The sequence below is a fragment of the Oryx dammah genome, unplaced genomic scaffold, assembly GCF_014754425.2.
Source record: "Oryx dammah isolate SB20612 unplaced genomic scaffold, SCBI_Odam_1.1 HiC_scaffold_8, whole genome shotgun sequence".
Lineage (NCBI taxonomy): Eukaryota > Metazoa > Chordata > Mammalia > Artiodactyla > Bovidae > Oryx > Oryx dammah.
This window is the reverse complement of record NW_024070192.1, coordinates 26,192,903-26,209,455: the sequence shown is the minus strand read 5'-3', so window position 1 is coordinate 26,209,455 and position 16,553 is coordinate 26,192,903. Positions and strand designations below refer to the sequence as shown.

At 55.9% G+C, this 16,553-nt stretch overlaps 1 protein-coding gene across 13 annotated transcripts in view; it reads right to left on the bottom strand.

The window, feature by feature from the left end:
* Positions 1-567: 567 nt before the first annotated feature.
* CACNA1G (calcium voltage-gated channel subunit alpha1 G) overlaps positions 568-16,553 on the bottom strand; it is a 62,289-nt gene continuing 46,303 nt past the window's right edge. For 2 of the 13 annotated variants that reach the window (XM_040245665.1, XM_040245666.1), the window contains 12 exons: positions 11,370-11,521; positions 10,500-10,609; positions 9,660-9,793; positions 9,304-9,374; positions 9,099-9,177; positions 8,884-9,005; positions 8,195-8,548; positions 7,362-7,505; positions 5,322-5,456; positions 3,286-3,463; positions 2,788-2,957; positions 568-1,633 (listed from right to left, as the gene is read on the bottom strand). In XM_040245665.1, coding sequence (XP_040101599.1) covers positions 893-1,633; positions 2,788-2,957; positions 3,286-3,463; positions 5,322-5,456; positions 7,362-7,505; positions 8,195-8,548; positions 8,884-9,005; positions 9,099-9,177; positions 9,304-9,374; positions 9,660-9,793; positions 10,500-10,609; positions 11,370-11,521 — 2,390 coding nt within the window. In that variant the 3' untranslated portion in view covers positions 568-892. Of the gene's footprint in view, positions 1,634-2,787; positions 2,958-3,285; positions 3,464-5,321; positions 5,457-7,361; positions 7,506-8,194; positions 8,549-8,883; positions 9,006-9,098; positions 9,178-9,303; positions 9,375-9,659; positions 9,794-10,499; positions 10,610-11,369; positions 11,522-16,404; positions 16,459-16,553 lie in introns of all 13 variants that reach the window. The other 11 variants (XM_040245655.1, XM_040245658.1, XR_005721853.1 and 8 more) reach the window with 6 other exon arrangements.

The following is a 16,553-nucleotide window of genomic DNA, read 5'->3' as shown; positions in this document are numbered from 1 at the left end:
TGTGAGCACGCGTGCGCGCGCACACACACACACGGGCACGCGCGCACGCGCACACACACATGCACACACACAGGCAGCTCTGACTCCTTCCCTTCCCACCACCCACTCCCCATCTCCAGGAATCTTTGTCCAGTGCCATCTGGAAATACCTAACTCTGTCTCTTTGGCTTTTACTCTGGACCGTGATTAACTTTTTATTTTGGAAAATTACTTTATTATAGATATAGATATGTATGTATGTATATATAAAAAGGTTCCATTTCATTTGTAAAATCTTTTTCTTTTTTTTCCCTACAGAAAATGATGACAAGATTAAAGGAAAAAAATAAGTTACATTACAGTTTCCAAAATGGTTGTTGCTTTCCACTGAAGATGGGCCCCCGTCAAGGCTGTAGTGCACTCTCGATCCCAGCTTGTGCTTTGTAAGAAGAGGGAACATAACTAGACTAGTTATTTTAGGTTAAAATAGCCAAGAGACAGACGCCTTCGCCTCAAAAATATTCTGAGACACATAAAAGCAGAAGGGAACGAATCTCTTCAGTCACAAAATGTCGTACATCCCGCAAATACTAGATTCAATTAATTTAATAAAATAGAATATACATAGAGATTCTGCACAAACGTATTGCTTTCTCCCAACAGCTCCTGGTGTCGGGAACCTCAGCTCTGCTGGGTCTCTCTCTCCACTTGGAGCCAAGGTGGGCAGGGCTGTCCAGAGCCGGGGCTGCTGCTGTTAACTCTGGAAATTCTGCTTGCCGGTCCCCAGCGTCACTGAGGCAAGGAGGAGCACCTCCTTGGTGCCCATTTGGAACCTTTCAGGAATACAGCCCAGGAGGAGGAGCTAGGATTTGGCACCCAGTGGAGAGAGGTGCGTGGGAGAGTAGGGCAGGACTCAGGGGTCCAGGTCTGCTGGGTCACAGGATAAACCAGAGAGACTCAGCACGTCTTTCTTTGGGGAGGGTGAGGCAGCCATGCTGTCGGGAGGGCCAGAGGCCAAGGGATCCTTGGAGTCACTGGATGGAGCCCTCCGGCGGAGGCAGACACCAGGACTGGGTGGGGGCCGAGGGCCCTGGCTCTGGCTCTCAGGGGGGTCTATGGAGATGCTGGGTGGGCTGAGTTTCTTCTTGGGCCGGCTCCCAGCTCCCCCTAGAGGCTGACCTCCAAGGCTAGAGGGATCGGGGCCCAGGGTGGGTTGGGAGCCACTGTCCAGGCAGCTGACCGCGATGGAGTGTCTCCTCTGTTCATCCAGCCAGGACGCCGGCCGGCGCGGGCAGCTCTGCGCCTCCACGCTGTAGCACTTCTTCAGGTCCCGTGCAGACGGGGCTTCCTCCTGACTGTCCATGGGCAGGAGGTCTCCTGAAATCCAGCTCAGCTCCGTGTCCAGCTCTAAGCTGCTTCTGGTCTCTGGTGGGCCCTTGCCCCACTTGGGTTCTGGGCCTGGGCAGGGGGCTGACGGGGGCATGTGCTTCAAGATCTTGCTCTGGCTGCGGGAATGCTGCTGAGCCTGGGTGCTGGAGCGGCCCCAAAAGGAGGAGGCCCGGGCCAGCGGCGGGGAGGGCCCACTCACCTCTGACAGCAGGTCTTCCCTGCTGCCCAGGCCCTGAATGTCCAAGGAATCCGTCCTTATTGCTGCCTGTATAGGGTGGGGGGAGGGCTCAGCCCGCAGCCTTCCTCTCCCCCATGAACTGTCCCACCTGGCAGGTCAGACAACCCCTCCTTCCCCTCCATGGAGCTGCAGGACCACCCTAAGCAGGGGTTCTCAGTGTCTGCTCTTACTGGGAGATAGGGGTCATGCACTGTTTGCTCTCTGTTGTCCATTGTGTCCCCACCCCGGGCCTGCAGGAATTGCTCCATGCAGCTCCCAACCCATGTGATCCCAGAAAGCAGCGGGCCAGCCCTGCTCCCCAGCTGTCTCCTTCACATCTCCTAGTCTCTGCACAGGCTATTTCTTTGGCCTTACATACCCTTCCCAAATGGCAAGCATCCTTTGACTTTATGGGCTCAAGTACTCTGTGATGTAATATCCGACCATCTTTACCCCAAAGTGAAACTGACTCCTTCCTCTTCTGCTCTCTGCTGCACCACACACGTGAGCAGCCTGCTGCTGCAGTGACCTGATGGGGTATTTGTCTCTGCCATTATACCATGGGCTCCAGAGGGCAGGCGTGGTCTCATCTGTCCCTGTCCCCAGTGCCCAGACATGGAGGCTGCTCAGTGAATATTTGCGAAGCAGCTGAGGACTGTGCCTGCTCCCAAAGGTGATGGATTAAAGCAGATGCTCAGGTAGCTATCCTCACACATGGGACACAGAGCATGACCAGCGGCCTTGTCACAGTGGGGGGGGGCGGGCAGACAAGCCTCACCTGGCCACCGGAGCCTTTGTTCTGTGCTCCTTGAGTGTGGGATTTGGAAGCTGGGCCCTGGGGGTCACCAAAAGTGGAGACACCCAAAACATGCCTCGTGCCCCTTAGCTAGGTCTACAAGGACAGAGACTTGTGGGACAGCTCTGCCCAAGGACAGGGAATCCAGAGACCCAGGTTCTGTCTCCAACCTGACATGTGTCCCTGGACAACCATGACCCCCTCTGGTCTCTGGCTTCTTCTTTCGACCACTTTGCTTTGCCTAGAATTGGGTCCCCAGCATCTAGAACTCAGTCTGGCACATCACTGGCACACAATAATTGTTTCCTGGGAGAATGGAAGTGGCAAGCCTCATCATCACCAACAGCCTAGGATTCCCAGCAGAGAGGCCAGCCCCGGCCCATGCCCACCCACTATACCAGCTCACCTGGCGCCTGAGTGGCCTCTGAGCCAAAGGGGAGCGGCCTGGTGGGGGCAATTTGGGGATGGTGCCCCAGGTGGGAGCACCATGGGGCTGGAGCAGATGGGGTGCATCTTTGGGGAGCTGCTGGATGTAGCTGGTGTCTGCTGGCTGGGAGTGGACGGACAAGATGGAGCCTGTGAGGGGAGGGAGTGGGGAGAGAAAAGACCTGGACAGTCAATGTGCTGGCCCCCACCTGAGTCCCTCCCATCCACTGTCCACTCTCCCCAAGCTGGGGCCCCTGCTTTCACCACCCCATCCCCACCCTGGATTGAAATCCGCTCCCCTCAGGCTGGGAGCTTCCTCAGGCAGGGGCAGCTGACCCCTTCAGGCTGGGGGCTCCTCAGAGGTAGGAGAGGCCTCTTTGGCTGCCTCAGTACCCCTACTTCCAGAGGGCAGGACTGAGCTTAGGCAAGGACAGATCTCCCAGTGTGAGCCAAGCGGGTCTGCCCCCAGCCTTGGTACCTGACTGAGCTCTGGGGAGCCCCCAGCCCCTGTGTCCCAGGGACCCCTCGGCAGTGCTCCCATCCCGGCACATGTAGCTGTCATTGGGCAGAGAGTGCGTTCGGCTGACCCCAGACTTCCGCACAGTCAGCAGATCTGGCCCCAGCATGACGGGCACCTCCTCAGGGTGGGACTCCATCTGCAAAAGGAACAGTGTGGGGGGCGGGGGGGAGCGGGGGGAAGTAGGAGGAAGAGGGGCATCAGATTGGGTAATGAGGCGGAGCTAGGCGATGGGACTCAGAAGCCCACCACCCCATCCAGACCCTGGCCCCCATCCCCTCCCTGGACAAGGTGGTGACGGGATGAATGTGGTTGGGGAGAAGGACCAGACACATGGATGAGCCTTCCAAACACAGAGGAAGTGGGTAGGAGGATGCCCTGCCCCCAGAAAACTATTCATATTACATCTTGGAGCTTCCCACTGGGGATGACGGAGAGGTGAGGAGGTGTTCAAAGGAGGGAGAGCAGCCCCCAGCCCCCAGCCCTGCAGGCAGCCCAAGAGCTCATACTCAAGGCCTCACTGAGAGGCTCTGAAGCTGCACAGTGAAGAGTTAAAAGCTAACAGCACCAGCCGCCCTCAGCATCCCACCTGAGATTGCCTGGAGAATCCTGTGGACAGAGGAGCCTGGCAGGCTACAGTCCATAGGGTCACAAAGAGTCGCACACGACTGAAGCGACTTAACACACACATACTCCCTATCTCAATTACTGCGCTGGGGCTGTGGGGGGATTGATGGGTTGGGGAGGACCTTCCCAATGAGTAGAAGAGGAGGCAGCCAGAGACTCCCTGCAGAACAGAGGCTGTTTGATCATCCAGTTCTTAACGCAGCCGCAGCACCCAGCACTAGACAAGGGCTGGGTTAATGTGAGCTGAATGATGGATGAACACTAAGGGGATGGGTCACAGCTGGTTTACCCACCGCCCCACCTCTCTTTAGTTAAACAGTGACTCTGGCAGGTGGTGGGTGGTGAGCAAGACCTGGATACCGTGGTCTCAGGTCCTTTCCTTAGTGGACAGACTAGAAATGAGAGTGGATTTTTTTAAATCATATTTCAAAGAAAGGCAGTCATCAGCTTTTGACCCCAGATGGAGGGAAACAAAATTTGTTCCCGAGAGATTTCTCCATCTCTAGTTCTCATTCCTAGTTCTCAGGTCCATTCCTAGGTCTCAGAAAGGCCATAGATTCCTGGCCCCTTGCAGACTCAGCCAGCTAAGTAGTCCCAGCAGGCCTGTCAGAAAACAGTCTGGATCCTCTGCTTCCTCTCTCGGCCCCAGGCTCCACTTCTGCCTACCACTCCAAGACCCCCAGGGGCCCTGAATCAGTGGTCAACAGAGCCCTGCTGTGAGAAATGGGCCCCTGTCCTTCCTTAAGTCCCAAGAGGAGGGGCAGGTAGGGAGGAGGGGGCTGCTCACTGTTAGATGTGGATGGGAGAGCCGGGTAAAGTGGAGAAGCTGTCAGAACACAAAGAAGCCCCTCTGGACGTGGGGACACCCAGGGACAGTGACAGGGGAGACAGGAACACCCACCCCCCCACTGGGTGGAGAAGGGCATGATGGTAGCAACAGAGATTTGCCTCTCACCCACTGTGTGGTGGTGAATGGCTCATGTTGGGGGGAGGTAGGGGGGGAGGTGGGAAGGAGGGGTGCAGGGAGGGGGAGGGCTGGCCTGCACGGGGCTCCAAATTCAAAAACCAACTCTGTGGCCAGACAGGCACGTTGGTCAGCTGTCTGATAACACCTCTGTTTTGAGCTCTGTCACTCTTGGGTATCTGGATTAACCCTTTCGCAACTGCTGCCCCTGGGCCCTCTGGGCAAGGCCCCAGTTGAATCTTATTTAATTTCTTTGTCCACAGTGGGAGACCTTAGTAAAGCCTAGGGCACTAAGTGCTGCCTCTGGGTAGGACTTGCGGCAGAGTGAGGGGGGAGGGATCCGGAGCCCCTGCAGTCAGCCCGCCCCTGGGGAGGCGGGGAGCAGTGAGGGGCTGTGTGTATGTACATTGCTCGCCAGGGCACTAAGTAAGAGTGTGTGAGTGTCATCAGGCAAACAGTCATCCGTCAGAGCTAGAGAGCAGGACAGTTCAGACACAATCTCTGACGTCAAAGACAGAGCCTCCATCTCAGCTAGAGGGATCTAGACAGGGAGAGAGATGATCAGGCATAAGAAACCAGGACAGTGCGCACTCTCACATGTGCACACACACACATGCACACACACACACAGAGTCCCTCTTCCCATTGTTCACAGAGCATAAGGAGAAAGTCCCTCCCTTCTCTCTTCCCACCCCCTTCCCAAGTAAACTGAGAGCACCTCCCCTCCCCCCACTTCAAACCCCTGCTCTGATCAGAGAGGCTGCACAGGCAGGAAAGAGCTGGAGCAACTGACAAAGCGAGGAGACAGGGAAACACGTTCTAAAGATGCAGCAGGAATCTTGACAGCCCCTCCCACAGTACCGCCATCCAGGGAGGGAGCAGGGAGCTGGGAGGGCTTCTGACTCTTAAGAAGATACCAGAAAAAAAAAAAAAAATGAAGAAGAAGAAGAAGAAAGGCCTGCAAAGCGCCTCTCTGCTCCCAGCAAGACAGAGCAGCGTAGGGCGTGCTGGGGACAAAGCTGCCAGCCTGACGGCCGCTTTCTGCCTATTCCCTCTGCTTCCAAAAGCCTGTCAGGACTTGGCCTGCCTCCGAATTCTGGCATCTCCCCTCCTGGGCCCTCCTCCACCTGCCCTCTCCAGCCTGGGTTCTGGGAGGGCTCTCCTGTCGCTGGCCTGAATTGGGCACACTCAGTTGGGCTAGTACCCCATCTGGCTGGCTCACCTGGGATCTGCAGCTGGGCTTCAGTGCCTGCAGGACCCTGGAGGAGAGTGGGGCCATGCCTCCCAGATGAGCTGACTGCCTGGTCACCTTCTCAACATCTTCTCCCCCAGCACCTTTCCCCGTGACCTTCCTTCAGGATGAGAGGACTCAAGAATGGACTTGATCTCTCAGGGATCATTCTAGGTCACTGCCAGATTCAGGACCCTATAGTCTATCTGAGCCTGAATCCAAGAAGAGGTCAGGAACCCTAGAGCAAGGTCTCTTCCTATTTAAGGATCACCGTCCATTTCTTTGATCAGGCTAACAGGTGTCCCAGGTACTGGGAACCTGGTTGCCGCCCCCCCACCATCATCCATCATGCCCCATGGAACACTAGGCTTTCAGCTGAAACTTGTCTCCTTGCTTCCACTCTGGGTCTACCAGGGACTTTCCTGCAGTCCGTGACTTAGGAGGAGGGTTTTAGGGTGCACCTCCAAGTGGAGGGGGTCAAAGGTGGTAAGACAGATCCCAGGAGGAGAAGGAAGAGGACCCCAGGAAGCAGAAGACTGCACTGAGATGGGATTGGAGGAGAAAAGCATGTGCTGCTGTGGGAAGATGCAGAGCTTGGGGAAGAAGCCAAGTCCTATTTCAAATGAGGTCCTTGAACCCACTCCTGACAGGAGCCTTCCATCCTCTCTCAGGGCCAGGTCAGAAGCCACAGGCTACAGATAGCATCCACCATGCCCAGCGGTTTCCATAGCTTCAAAGGCCGCCACACAGAACTAGTGGGGAGGGCAGTGGGTACAGAGAAGAAGCAGACTGTGGCCTAAGACATGTCCCTCAGTGGGCCCCCTCGCCACCTGCACTCACCCCCAGAGCACCTCTCTCCTGGATCTCGCTCATCACTCTGACCATCTGCTAACCCACTGACAACTTGTCTTCTGCTCCTCTTTTCTTCCAGGTTCTTTCTTAAGATTGCCTTCTCCAAACCCCTCCTCCATCTATTCTTCTCCCTCAGAAGTGTTATCTCGGCATCCCTACCTTCCAACTATGTGTTCCAGAGGTGGATCTCAGCCTGAAGAACCCCTGGCCACCTCCTGCCAGGCCCAGTTCAACTGAAGTAAAGCTGTTCTTTCCCCAGACACCCAGTGGGCAGGAAAGAGCCCCACCTCCCCAGAAGCATGGCACAGCATGGCACAGCCCAGCACAGTCAGGGGAAGGGGCATAGCACAGGGACACAGTAACCTGTGGGTCGGAGCCACCTGGGCTGCGGGCAGGAGGGAAGGCAGAGGGCTGGCCCCCTGGGCCTGCCAGCTCGTCCATCAGCTTCAGCTCCCCATCCAGGGAGCCCTGGATCAGCAGGGATATGGTGTCAAACAGCTGTCTGTCCTGGGGAGGACCAGCCCATAAGGGGAGCCAAAGAGTCAGGGGAGTGAGGGTCAGAGGAGCAGTGATGGGAAGTGTCATGGCAGGGATTGAGAAGAGACAGAGAAAAAGAGGAGGTCACATATATGTACACACATGCGCGCACACATGTAACAATAACAACAGAGAGAGAGAAAGGGGGCAGTGGGGAAGGTGGGCAAGAGAGAGTGTGGGAGGAGGAAGGAGAGATAGGAGATAGAAAACAGGGGAGCCCAGGGGGAGAGAAGGGGAAAGAAAGAAAAGATCAGGAAGAAAGACTGAGAGATGGCACCAGGCAGGTTGAGGGTCGGGGAGGAAGGAAGTTTGGCAAAATCAGGGCAAGCGTAAGAGAGAAACAGGTAGGAAACAGAAAATAACCTTGAACCTAAAAGCCAGGAAGGGAAGTCCCAGCCAAGCTGGAGGCACCGGGACAGATGAGCCAGCAAGTGTGCCAGTGGCTTGCTGGGGCGGCCCCACACTGCAAGTGTGGGCAGCCATCTCTGGGGACAGGCTAGGGCCTGCTTACCTCTCCACATCGAGGCAGGAGGGTCAGATGATTCAGGAGGAGCCCTAGGGTCTGCTTGCTGCCCACTCCCTGTACGCCACCCACCAACGAGCCACTGAGCACCCACAGCACCTGTCTCTAGAGGCGGGGGGGGGGTGTCTCTGCTCACCATGGGGTGCTCCAGGGAGAAGTGGGAAGCTGTTCCAGTGTGGGGTGTGGCATGTGGGGCCCCCGGTTTGGGGCTGCCAGGGCTGTCGGGGCCCTCGACCCCAGGCCAGAGGAAGGGGCTGCCCAGTGGTGAGGGGGCTTGTGGGCTGAGCGTCTTCATCTCTAGCTCCAGTTCAGCCTCCAGCTCGGCCTCCTCCTTGGCCTCCTTGTTGCTCTCCTCCAGATGCTTCATCAGCACGGCAATGACCACATTGACCAGCACAAACTGGGCTGTCAGCACGAAGGACACGAAGTAGATGGGGGAGATGACTGTGTTGTAGCAGGTGGACTCCTGGTCACAGTCCCGGAGGGTGTCCTGGGGAGGCAGGTTGGGGGAGTGAGGTTGGGAGGACAGTGGACAGAGCTTTCACAGGAAGTCAGGTCTCCAGTGTCACAGAGCTCTGCAGGGGACAAGGAAGGGCAGGAGGACGGAGAGCTGGTGTCCGAGGGGGCAGGAGAGCATTAGCCACTGTCCTGGGAGGTGTGAGTTAGAGGATGTCCTGGGGAGAGGGAGTCCCGGAGTGTTCCAGCATGGAGGCTAGAAGGCTACATGCTTTCATTCACATCGAGTTCAACCTGAGCCAAGAAGTGGGGCCATCTCCTTGAGGCCAGAGCCAGCCCTGGGAGGGTCCTCACTCTGGGGGCTCTCACCTTCATGATGCCATTCCAGTTGTCACCTGTGGAGACTCGGAAGAGGGTCAAGAAGGCCATGCCAAAGTTCCGAAAGGTGGCATGCCGGCCCAGGCCCTCGCAGGGGTGTGTCTCATCACACTCTGAGGAGGAAGGAAGGGGAGAGAGGCTTGAGTTAGCCCAGGAGTCCCTGAGTCTCCAACCCTGGCTCCTCTCCCCTCCCTACCCCAACTCACCCAGATCTCCAAAGAGCTCCACGCCCAGAGCTGCAAAGATGAAAAACAACAACATGAAGAGAAGTCCCAAGTTCCCCACCTGGAAAAGAGGAAGAGCAATGGAAAAGGTGCCACTAGATCTCCGAGCCGGCTTCCCCCACCCCTTTGGAGAGCACCCTCTCCTTCCCAAGAGGACCCTTCCCACCCACTCCCACCTCCCAGCTACCTGGGGCAGGGCCTGCATCACTGTGTCCAGCAGTGCCCGCATGCCCACAGCCATCTTCAGTAGCTTTAGCACTGCAGAACAGGACAATGTCATGAGCTAGCCCCTCTAGGCCCCAGGTCACACAGCTGGTGGAGCCAGGGCCAGGGCCAGGGCCGGGGCTGGTGGGATAGCCAGCCCTAGCCAGCCAGGCTGCCATGGCTTCACCCCCACCCTTCCCCTTTGGCAGAGGCTAGAAGAAAGGCTCTTGAAACCCACACCCACCTCCTCCCTAGCCAGTCAGAGCTGCCCTCTGCTGTCTGCCCTTGAGCAGGTCACCCTGGAAGAGTGGCCACGGTGGGCAGGCAGCCAGCACTGACCTCGGGCAATACGCAGCACCCTCATGATGCGGATGATGGTGGGGTTGATGGGCAGCGAGGCATTGACCTCAATCTCCTCCAGTGTGATGCCCATGATGGACAGCAGCACAATGGCCAGGTCCAGTTGGTTCCACCTGAAAGCCCAGGACACAGCTCCCTGAAGGGGGCACTGCAGAGGAGGGGGTAGTTGTGGCAACATGAGTGGCACATTCTCAGCCACAGAAAGGAGAGTGGAGGTCAGCCTGTCCAGCCTTTCCATCCTGCAGAGAAGGTGTGGTTTAGCTACGGTCACACAGCCAGTTGGTACCACAGGTAGGGTTAGGACTTTAGTTCTAGGCCCTCTGCGTTTCCTTTTTATTCATTTGCCTTTTTATCTAGTCCTTTTACGGTATTTGCTCTGCGTCAAGTGCTATTTGATAGACTTTACAAATAGGAACTCAAAATCTTCACAACTCTGTGATGTAGATGCAGTTATTATATCCCATTCTATGGCTGAAGAAACAGAGAGAGATTAAGTGACTTAAGTAACTTACCCAAAGTTACCAGCTTCTAAGTGGTAGAGCCAGGATTCAGATCTGGTCCAGGCAGCCTGGCTCCAGTCTAGGCCACACTGATTTTCGCTGTCCCCAGGCCCCTTTCTCGGCAGGCTCCCTCTCTCCCCTCCCATCTCCCAGGCCCTGGATATCCCCCCACCCACACTGCACCATCGGCCCTGCATAGGTCCTGGAGTGGAGTCTGAACCTCAAGAGTCAAGAAAGGTCTTCAGGCACTCGATCCCCTGGGGCATCTCCCTGGGAAACGTGCCCGCTCCTCCATCCCTCACCCCCCACTCCCCTTTACCTGTCCTGGAAGAACCGTCGAAAGCCAAAGGCCACCAGTTTGAAAACTGACTCCAAGACAAAGATGACAGTGAAGATATAGTTGCAGATCTTCAGAGCCTCATCCAGGATCTGGCAGGGATGGGGGCAAAGACGCAAGGTCTCTTAAGGCCCAGGGAAGATGCCCGTCCTGATCCTTCTATCATTCCTCCCAGATCTGGGAGGCAGTGTGAGCCTAAGGGGAACTTTCCTCCCTTCTCACCATGATGGCTGGTCATTGGCCACCACTCTAGGATAGAGCAGGTTCTCATTCACAGGTATGATCCCAACTCTGTGTTGAAAGATCTCTCTCCTTGAGGGATGGTGAAGAGATCACACGAGAATGTGCTGGAAGGCACGGAATGCTAGAAGTAAAAGGGGTCTTTGCATTGTCAATTCAGTGTCCCTATTTTACCAATGGGAAAACTAAGATGTGGAAGGCAGGTGATGGAAGCTGATTTGAGAAGTAGCAAGATCACAGGTGAGGTCTGGAGCTGGATACTGACTAGGATCTAAATTCCAAAAGGGTAGGCACAGATGTGCCTTCTTTATCCTCACAGGTCAGGAACACTGAACATCTTTATTTATTTAAGGTAACAAATATCTGCTGGGTGAAGAATCCAGATCCTTCACTTCCCAGTTAGTTGGTCAAGTCAACTAACCTCTCTGAGCCTCAGTGTCCTCACCTGTCAGACCAAGACAAGACTGACCTTCGCAAGTCCCTGCGAGTGGTGCAAGAGGATCCCATGTAGGGGCCAAGCACTGGCCTGAGGCGCCCTGACTCGGGCTGGGTTAGCTTCACCCACAGGCTCATGGCGAGGTGGGGCCCAGATGGCCAGTCACTCAGTCCTACCTGGGGCTGCTGGTAGTGCTCCATGGCCATAGTGACCACGTTCAGCCCAATGACACCCGTGATGAAGAGATCCAGGTAGTGGCTGGTACACAGGTGGTGGACGAGGAGCCGGAAGCGGGAGTAGTCTGAGTAGTAGGGTTTGCACTGGGCTTCTGGTGGGGCAGCAGGGAGAACAGAGCGGCCATTGGGCCCTGCCCACTGTGCCCCCTCCACCCACAGTCCCTGACAGCCACCAGCCTCTAATGCCAGAGCTGAAACATTCCAGCGTCATCAGCATCCTCGCGCTCCACACACTGCTCCTTTTGGGCAGGAGCCCCTCTCTTGGTGTTTCCCCTTCAAGCATTTGTTCTACTGGCTGTGGTTGGGCACAGAAGGGGTCAGGACATGCGGGGCTCCCCACCCACAGTAGACACCGGGTGAGCCCCCTCCCCGAGGCAGCCTCCAAAATCCAGCAGCCCCTCGTAACACCCTCGACTTGGCGTTCTGCAGTAAGGTCCGATCAATAGACGAAAAACAACTGATCTTATTGGCTTCAGAGGAAGCTCCATCAATGGAGAGGTGAAGGCTCTTACTCCTTTACCGAACTTAGACTCTTGAGGGGAGCAGAGGAGATTACATCAGAGCTGGGATTTGGAGATAAAACCGGAGATTGGAAATTGGACGTCTTCTTGGCTGACTGCACTGACCCTCTCAGAGGGCCTCCCACGGTGGGGGCAGGGCCTGGGACTCCTGAACGCTCATTCGGGAGAGGGCAGAGGGGAGGCCACAGGGCTCACCCAGTTTCTAATGAGGCAGTGCCCAGTCTGCTCCTGGGGACCAGGGCAGCTTCCCCTGCAGGCTGGGCTGGAAGCAGGAAGCACTGTCTGAGATCTGTCAGAGGCACCATATTTCTCTTGTAATTAGTGAACCACATAGTTATAAAAATCATCATACCAGGTTGACCCACTAAGCAGGCGGAACAAATCTGGGGGCAGGAGATTACAGGGGGCCCCTCCTCCAGGTATGAGGAAAGGCCACACCAAGTTGGGGATACATGTCATCAGAGGCAGCCACAAAGAAAGAAGAGGCACCGCACGGGGGCCTTGGGGCAACCTCAGGTCCCAGACAGCTCTTCCCCCTCAGGAAGTCTACGGCGAAAGCCAGCCAGGGCTGTAGCCTCTGAGGACTGTGCCAGGGTGGCAGGAAGCTTTGGCTCAGGCCAGCTTGGTTATAACTGTTCTTTCCCATGCAGGACTATTAAACAGAGAGGTAAACTGAGGCAAGGAGTGGCCTGGGTGGGCCCCCACCAAAGGCCGAAGGAAGAAGAGTGCCCAAGAGCTGCCCATTCAGCCTCACCAGCTGCCGCGCTCCAGCATCAGCCTTGAGGTGTGGATAACCGAGAGGCAGAAAGTCCCAGTGATCTGGTGCACGGTCGGATGCATTAGGCCATATTTTTGTTTCCAGAGATGGGCCAGCCAACCATGACTCTGTTTGCTCAGGCAGCCCTCTGGGCCCCCAGGAAGATGGGGGTGGAGAGGCCAGGGACAGGGGACAACATAAGGCCATAGGTCATCCACACAACGATGCGATCACGGCAGGTAGACCCGGTGAGCCAGCCTCTTCCTTCCTTCCTTCAGTACCCACAGAACAAGAGGGCGCTAGTCGCCCAGCGTTGCCTTAGCAGCTGGAACTCTTTCTCTGCATTAATCTCCATAAGTGCCGAGAGCACTCGATCCCATTATGCTAAAATATGAATGGAGAATTAACTAAAATGTTTGAATACAATTAGGTTAGAAAAAGCGGCTCCTTATTAGCCCTGTTATTAGCTGAGACCATGCAGAGGACAGGTTAGAGAGTTCCCCCTACCCTGTCACCCCAGTCTGTCTGTGTAGGCAGCCCCAGGCCAGATGGAGCTGCTGCCACCTCCTCCTGGCCTTGCTCTAGGAGCCCAAGGAGCGGGTAGAGGCCCAGAGGGAAGGTGGGGCAGGATGACTGAGGCAGGGCATCTGTTCACAGAGACCAGTCGCAGGCCCTTGGGGTGCGTACAGAACCCCTCCACCCTCAGCCCTGACCCCAGACCAGCAGGTGCCTAGGCTGCCAGAAATCCCTCCATTAGAGCCCAGGTCCAAAGTGCACCAGGGCCAACCTGATAAGCACCTCCTTGGCCAACCCCTTTGTTTTACAGAGAGGAGGCCCATCAAAAAGTTATGTACACTGTGAGGCAGCGACAAAGCCAGTACCTGAAGAGTCCCTCACCAGCTGCCAGGTGGGTTTAGACACAAAGCCTTAGGGCTTTGGCCCAGAGGGTGCCCTCGAAGTTTGTCCAAAGGCTCTCACTATTGCGCTCTGGATGATGTCACCTGTTTTGTCCCTGGCCCTCGGTTCTACAGGCAAGAACCAGGGCTCAGAGAAGAAACTGAGACCCCCGGGGCAAGCCTTGGGGGGTCTGCTGCTGCTCTGACAGCTCCAGCTGTAGCCCAGGTGGTCACTGGCATTTCGGTTGTCCTGGCCCTGTCTCCCTGCCTCCTACCTGTTTGAGTTACCTCAGGCAGAGAAAATACCAGAGTCAGACAGTGAGGAGAAGAGCACCCCCCGGGACTGCCCAGCCCCCAGTCAGGGGCAGGAGTAGAGGAGAGGCGCAGGAGGGGGTGCAAGGCTGTGAGTTAGAGCCATAGGCACAGTGAGTTAGTAGGGGTCACTGGGAGCCCGAGGCACAGCCAGGGCAGAGGGTTTGCAAAGGGGAGCGGTGGAATAGGAGGAAGGCAGGGGCCACTCCTAGGGACACAGGCCCCCAAGACAGAGGCCAACTTCAGCTGCTGTAGCCAGGCCTGATCAGTGGGTCCTGGTAAAAGGAGAGAGGGCAAGTTGGAGGCAGGTGCCACAGGAGGCCGAGGGGAGCCGATCTGGTGCTGGAGGCAGCCCTGATTTCTCCCTCCACCTGGAAGCTGGGCTGGACCGAGGTGTCTCGTCAGGGCTTTTTCCTGATAAGCAGACTCTTCCCTTCAGCCTTTCCCTGGGATCTGGCTACTCCGCTCCTGCTGGGGGCAGCACAGGGTGGCAGAGGTGCTGGCAGGGAAGTAGGGTGCACATGTTTGATTCCTAGCAACTCCAGACTAGTGGGTGTGACGTCATCCCCATCACACCACTGGGTACCCTGATGCACCAGCATTGCCGTGCCTTGTAAGCTGACTGGAGATGCAGACGCTCAGGTCCTACCCTGGACCACCGTGAGAGTTTTTAAGGTGGGGCTCAGTTATGTCCTCTGGGGGATTCTTAGGCGGGAAAGTTTGCAAAACTCTAGTATAGACCACGCAGAACAACAAGTATAGGTAAGAGGGATAGGGGTGGTCTGAGCCCTTGTTTGGGGTCTCTGAGTCTTCATCACCAGCGGGAAAGGTGAGACACTATTGTAACCATTGTATATACCTGCCTGGGCCCACAGGAGCATGGCAGAATGTCTCCAGAAGCGGGTGCAGTATGAGAGTCAAGAGAGTGCTTAACATTAAGTGGGTGTGTCAGAAGATGGTCTCGGGGCCATGGAAATCTGCATGGTTGACTCTTGGGGGAGAAGCCTCTGAGGCCAGACCCATGGTGTTCTGGTGTGAGTGTGTTTGTGTGGACACATCAGCGTACAGACCAGGTGAACCCATAAGGGGGAAGCTGAAGGCCACGTCCCCTCACCCTCCTCTCATTGCTTAACATCAGGAACTCACAGTACAGCCCAATTCAGAGATGTGGGCCCAGGCAATCCAGATACAAAGCGGCTGGAGCCTCCTGAGCCCCCGGGTGGTCTCTCAATGCCAAACATCATTATTCCACCCAGGGCCCCAGGCATGCCCTCTCAAATGGCGGCTCAGGGGTTCCCCTTTGATCAGGCAGCCCAGTACCCACAGGGTAGTGTCTGCAGGAGCCTGGCTTCTGAGGGAATTTGGAAAAGTAGAGAAAGGTACAGCCCATGGTTCCCAGTCTGGAGTCCCAAGCCCTCAACAGCCTGAGGAGGCAGTCACATGGGGGTGCTGAGGTTCTTTTCAATATTTTTAAAAGCTTAAATGCAATCGTACACATGCCTGTGCTAAGACCCCACAGACTAATTTAATGGCAAAATGGCCTTTGCTGTTGTTCAACGTGAAAGATTTTGCAGCTCATAAGTCCTGATTAGCAATTAGATGTGCCTTTGATTAGTAAAACCAGTGAAACAAAGTCATTACTGACATGCTCTCAACTTCAGAGAAGGTCTTTTACATTGTGGGGTCTGTTGTAGAAGATGACAAGGGGGGCCCTTAGGGACAATCAGGTTGGGAACCACAGGGTGGAGACATCGGAGGCTGTAATGAGGCCCCACAACACTTCACAGATTCTCAAAACCTCTGAACCGCTGTCTGGGGGCTGTGTTGGGAGAGCAGGGGCCAGAGGACTGGTGGGGGTGGGGTGGGGGAGGGCGCAGGCAAAACCAGGAGGGCCCTCCCAGAGACACAGCTCTCAAAGAAAATGACCCAACTCACTCCCAAATCTTTGGCTTTTGGGGGAGAAGCTTGCGGCTAACTCAGATCTTCCAGTCCCAATTCCTGCTGTTTGTAGCAATGATGTGGCCACTGTGATTACTTAACTATTAATGAGTCTGTTCAATTATTCATTGTTACATTTTTAAAACAAATCCTTTCCCTCTCTGCTCCTCTCATCCTGCTTGCTTGGATCAAAGTCTCCCGTTCAGACAAAAGGAGGCGGGAGAGATTTGCAGCTCTAATAATCAAACTGTGTGACCCAGGAGGACGAACAGGAATGGGAAGAGGTGGCAGAGGGCTGGGAGCAGGGCCTCAAAAGCCTGGCCAGACAAGGAGGGTCCACCAAGAGAAGTTGGCTGGAGGGGAGTGATAAGATGCTCACCTCCTGTCCACCTAGCACAGGCCTACGGGATGCCACAGAACCCAGAACCCCTCACCCTGAGAAGACAGAATCAGTGAGCCATGGAGAGGGAGCAAAGAGGATGCCCCCACACATGACGTGGGCCTGACCGCCCGGGGCCATACCCTGGAACCCACAACCCCAGACGCAGTACCTGGCGCCGCGCTGGCTGAGCTGCCGGAAGCAATTACATCGTCCAGCATTAGATCTAAAAGAATGAAACACGACATTGGTCACTGACCGGACCAGGTGGGCTGGGCAGGGCCCCCTCAGCAGCTCACTTCCCCTGGGCTGTGACCCTCA